At 37.3% G+C, this 5,827-nt stretch overlaps 1 protein-coding gene across 1 annotated transcript; it reads left to right on the forward strand.

The window, feature by feature from the left end:
* Positions 1–318: 318 nt before the first annotated feature.
* LOC136275079 (putative uncharacterized protein DDB_G0290521) lies at positions 319–4,582 on the forward strand. Its single transcript, XM_066083378.1, has 2 exons — positions 319–660; positions 3,447–4,582. The coding sequence occupies exons 1-2, from the start codon at positions 319–321 to the stop codon at positions 4,395–4,397; spliced, it is 1,293 nt and encodes a 430-aa protein (XP_065939450.1). The 3' UTR covers positions 4,398–4,582.
* The last annotated feature ends 1,245 nt before the right edge of the window (positions 4,583–5,827 follow it).

The following is a 5,827-nucleotide window of genomic DNA, read 5'->3' on the forward strand; positions in this document are numbered from 1 at the left end:
TAATCGCTCATATTATGGAAAATCACGTCCTTATAATTGCTGTAACAAGCGTCATTGTTTTGATAAAAATTTTATAATTTGTTCGGAAAATTGATTTCAACCAGCTCTGTAGACCGACTAGTTGTAGCTTTATAAAAACACATGCTCACAATTAAATGTTCAAAGGAAAATCAGTTCTCCTAATTAAAACACAAAGGAAAAAGCTACTTATAATTAAAATTGTATGATTCTTCACATCGCACGGGTTTTATTCAGTTTTAAACTAAGTGTTGCCCTGAAAAGATATATACACGTATATTCTGTGATTTTCATAAAACAATGGCTAGGCGTTCTAGTGTGCGTGAAGATAGACATTTTCTTGTGCGGTACTTGTGCGATGACAATTTTCAAGTGCGGAGTTGTGCATACTTCCGACGTGAGAGTGACATTACGATCACTGTTAGTGAGGAGTATGATGTTCAGTGGGGCCGGGCCAAAGAAGTTGACAGAGCCGTTGTCCTTGATTCCGGGTCCGACCAGGAACTTCGAGTGAAGATGAGAGAGTTGGAGACCAGGACTGAGCCCTCATCCCCAACACCTCCCGCAAGCCTGTTATCGCCATCACCACCTCCATCACCCCCAACCCCAGCACCGAAGCGTCAGAAAACCACCATATCTTTCGTAAGTAAATTTTTCAAGTTCGTTAGTTTTTATATCTTTACTAAAAATGTAATAGTAATAGACGAAGTTGATAAAGAATTTAACGATTGTTAATTATTATGATTATATTATTTATTCATTTATTTTACCAGACATGGAATTTTGACCCGCTTGCATACTAGTAATTTTTGTTATAAGAGTAAATTGATCTAACCTGTTAAGACTAGTCAGTGATTAAGCAGTCTTGTTTTCATTTATATTTAGTACTTGAAAATTTTAAAAAATGATATATATACATTGAAGAAGGCTACTAAATTGTTATGCATGCATGCATTTGTAAACTTTATATTTTTCTTTATTTTATTATACAAATTCAATAAATATTATTTACTTAAATTATTGTATTGCTACCACATGTTCATGCATGTAAATTGGTGTAAAATCCCGATCTAAATGTTGATATCTTGTCAAAAACCAACATTAAAGCCTTGTACATATGGATTTAAAGAAATATTATTTACTCATTCATACACATGATACATATAATTAAACATTGATCTCCACAAAATTCACATTTAACGATTGTTTTCTACATGAACACCTCGCCGTCAACGGACATAATGATTTGTTTAAATTGTTGCAAATAACAATTGATTGAGTTTTATACCTAATCACAAACTGCACACAAAATCACAGTCAAAAGTTTTGTTCTACATTACGAGCACAGTATACACAATTTCACATCCACGGTTGAAGAAGGTTACTGGCCCTTGCACAAACGTCCTTGTCTGATGTCAGCAAGTTGTTGAAGTGTCCGATGCTTTTCCCTCGCGATCTTTCACTGAACAGTTTTTTTGGCACATCACCGGTTGCATTCCCCTTCATCAACACACACACTGGCACAACTTTGTACACATGGTCAATGTAGGCACAGCATTTCTCCACAGTCATTTCGGTCCTCCAAAATTGCACAACGCACTCTTGCAACTCCTGTTTTGTCCTCGGGGCTTCCCTGGCATCACATCTCTTCAACTCGTTCCACACCATTTCGATGGGGTTAAGGTCAGGACTCTCTGAAAAGAAAATAATCATTGATAAATGAAAAAAAAATATTATTATAAATTATTACTAGAAATAATTTCTTTATTATATGCATTATCAATTTGATTTAACATTTATAATTTTTTAATTATACTTTGAACAATGTGCATATAAACAAGTCATAAACAGAATATTAACTTGAATTAAAAAAAAATAAATTATGTATTAACATAATCTACAAATTAGATAATTACCTGCAGGCCAATCGTTCCACCAATTTATCTGGTTCTCATCCATAAATTGCTTGGACAACTTTGACGTGTGTTTCGGGTCGTTGTCTTGTTGAGACCTGTGTCCGTCGTTTCCAACAAACTTTGACTGGATAAATGGCACCAGTATATCGCGCAAAATGTTCTCCACGTAGAATGTAGAGTCCATTATCCCTTCGAAAAGTCTAATTTTTGAAGCTCCTCGTTTGCTTATAGCAGCCCAAACGTGTATCTTGAGTGGATGTTTTGGTTTCGGTAACACTGCGGCACAAGCATCTTTTTGACGGTAACTGTGCAGTTTGTTCTGATGTAACTGAATGGAGCACTCATCCGAAAATATCACATTGTCGAAAGTGTCATCTGCCGCAATTAATCGTTCACAAAATTCAACACGTTTCAGTTTGTTAGCATCACGGACCATTTGTCCATATCTTGGTTTCGAATGAGTATAGCCACTTGCAGCAATAGCCCACTTAGTGGTGGTTAGTCCAAAACTCACACCATCTTCTTTTAACACTCGATGAATTTCTGTGCTCGAAACCGTGCAATCCTTAGCGATACACTACTTTATCAGTTCGGCATCTCTTAAGCTTACACATGTCGACACTTGCGGAATATCAGACTCACAAATGTCCCCAAACAATCCGATCTGGTACTTGTGAATCCAGTAAGATATTGTGTCCCGACAAACTGTGTACACAAGGAACCGCATTTCTCTTCTAATTGCAGCAACCGACAAACCGTCCTTGTGCATCTTAACTATGCGCAGTTTAAGTTCATGATTTATCCGACCCATCTTTCCTAATTACAACACTGAAATCATTAAGTAGTTGATTTAATGTGCTAAGCGCTTAAGGATATTACGCAAGATTATGTAATTGTTAGGTCTACCCACGGTAAAAACGGGGGTCATCCCCACCTCGTATTCTCGCATCCACCCAAATGTGATAACTTAAAATTTACCTGTCTATAGTCTGTATTCAAAAAATGTTAAGCAGTAAAATAAAAAAAATACTTGAAACCTTTGAATAATTACAAAAAAAAGGATAGTAGTTTACGTTTATAGAAAAATTGATTTACTGAAATAATATTGAATAAAAAATAAATAATGTTCACAAGATAAGTAGTTCTTACCTAATTGCTGGTTAATTATTAAACAGACTATAGATATGTACATATTGTCTTCTTTTCTCCAGCTATTCAAATAACATGTAAAAATCTCCGAAATGCGTGTATTCCATTTGTTATGTGGGTATGTGCGAGATAATACGATATCTCTAATGATATTTCAAAAAATTGCTTAACTAACCTTACTTTATTTAATTAAAATATATCATATTTAAATTTGTGTAACTGACATTTATTTTGTGTAGTCGCGCGTGTGACACCCCCCCCCCCCCCCCCCCCCACGTGGCTTAATAACAAGTGTATATTTTTTTTTCATAGCATGGTACTTTATTTTCATTTATAATGCCACTCTTTTTTAATAAATTGCAGACAAAGTCAGGGAAACCCAAAGCTTCAATGATTACATCAGGTTCCCCTCCAACTGTAAACGAACAGACTCTCCCCATTGCTGTGCCTGCAACTGTGCCCACTGGACCACAGACTCCGCCCGTCGTTGTGCCTGCATCTGTGCCCACTGGACCGCAGACTCCGCCCGTTGTTGTGCCTGCATCTGTGCCCACTGGACCGCAGACTCCGCCCGTTGTTGTGCCTGCATCTGTGCCCATAGGACTTCAAACTCCGAGAGCATCTAAACCAGTCGTGAGATTCCGTCCACACCGGTTATCCACCAGTGATAGTGACTCTCTCGTCGGCGGACTTTCGAAGGAAGTGTCCGATCTGCGTAAATCCGTCGACATTGTTAATAAGAAGATAGATGCCACCAACAGGCGCACAACCCATCTAGAAACTCTACGGACAACAGCCATTGCCAATACAAACATCATTATTGACATTATAAGGAGGCAGTCCAGCGACAACACTTTGACGCAGCTGAATTCGGTGATGCACAGCCAGACTAGCGCAGAAGAGACCCCTTCATCAACGCCCACAGATGAAGGAATCCCTCCGGAATTCAAGATTGATGACTCTGAACTTCGCGTCCATGTCCGGGAGTCCAGGAATGCCGGCAATTTCGCGGTGAACCTTACACGGAAACTGTTTCCTGAACTGTTTGGTGAAGGACAGTTGCGATACGAGTATAATTGGTATGGAGGCGGGAAGTTAGAAAAGAAAGAACTGGATCCAGTGAGGAAACAGGTGGTGAAACAGTACGTTGTGTATTTCTTCCCAGAGTTCCAATCTCACGAAGCTTGGAGGAAATGTGTGGTTCCAAAGATAAACGAGTGCCTGAGAAGGAACGATAAGCGTCTGAAGAGGAAGTCCATCGTTATCCCTCAGCTGACCGAGTGCCATTACGACGTTTTTGACTTTGTGGATTAGAGACGATCGGCGTACACGTACTTGTCAATGTGTGTGTAATGAGATTGTGTGTGTCTTATGATACATGTATTAACTACTTGTCATTATGACGAACTTTTTATATGCTATGCTGTGAAATTTAAAATATATTGAAGTTTCCCATTTTTGAAATCTTTTTCATCTTGCGATAAATATGTGAAACAACTTTTCTGTGTTGTTATTCTGTGTATATAAACATTCTTTATAAAGAGTTAACTTATTAAGAGTTAATGAAGCGAACAAGATACAGGTAAAGTTTTCATTTAAATACCCGCTAGGCATTTATACTACTAAATTAAAATTACTGCTTTAATTTAGATAAGAGGTAGTACAATGTCAAGTAGTTTGATCTCAAATATGATGACTGTTTAATTCATTAAAAAGAAGTGGACATACACACAGTGGAAGACTTAACTAATTTGTTCACAATATCGTTATGGTAAAGTACTGGTTTATCGGAGATCATCGATCACCATGTGATGTTATACACAGACTTGTCTCAGGCCTGTGTATTATGGGCAGTCAAGCGGAGAACGATTTCCTGTCAGTGCTTGGGTTGCTTATTTGACACATTTTAAGAAAAACAGGAAACACATTTGAATTTTCATGTTGCCAGTATTTTGCTTACAGAGTGTCGTCGATGCAAATATTCTCTGTTTATGATCTTCATATGAGAGAGAGAGAGAGAGAGAGAGAGAGAGAGAGAAGAGAGAGAGAGAGTGTGTGTGTGTGTTTAAGGCGTAATTTACCTACTTTCATTTGAACTATACCAATTTTAAATATTCATGAATTATTATTCATATAATAATAGGGTTCATTGTGATTGAATCCAACATGCAGTTTAGTCTGAGTCCACGTGCTACACCTGTCAATCAAATCAGCCTGCTAGCTGCACTACGCGTTTCTTCCATGGTAAAGGAAAAAAGTTTCGTTCTGTTAATTTTCATTCTCTCGATTAGTTTATATTGAAGCTTTAATGGGTTTTTTTTTTTGCGGAGAGGAACATCTTAAAACACGTTTACCAATTTAAGAACGAAATAAAATGACACAATAATTATTGTTACTGTTAGTAAAATTGTTTGATACGGGTAGAATTCCTTATGGTCACTCGTTTAACGGATGACCCACCAGTCTATACCTGTGTATTCTGTGCGTTCAAGCGTAGAGTGGATTTCCTGTCAGTGCGATGGTTTCACATCTCTGTGTAAAACAGTTGGGACTAAAGTTAAATACAGTTTACTTTGACAGTCATAAAAAGTTTAAGATGGTGGGGGGTTCGAAAAACGTTATTCGCAACTGTTACAACATATTTTAGCACCTTTATTTATAATCAACACACATAAAATGATAATATCATGTAGTATTTTCAGAGTAAAGTAAAATTTTCATTTTATGTCATTGATCGTAAGGTA

The sequence above is a fragment of the Magallana gigas genome, chromosome 4 (assembly GCF_963853765.1).
Source record: "Magallana gigas chromosome 4, xbMagGiga1.1, whole genome shotgun sequence".
In the NCBI taxonomy this organism is placed as follows: Eukaryota; Metazoa; Mollusca; class Bivalvia; order Ostreida; family Ostreidae; genus Magallana; species Magallana gigas.

Coding starts and splice junctions, on each gene's coding strand:
- LOC136275079 (XM_066083378.1), top strand. CDS start 319: ATGGCTAGGCGTTCTAGTGTGCGTGAAGATAGACATTTTCTTGTGCGG. Junction 661..3,446: donor AGAAAACCACCATATCTTTC/GTAAGTAAATTT, acceptor AATAAATTGCAG/ACAAAGTCAGGGAAACCCAA.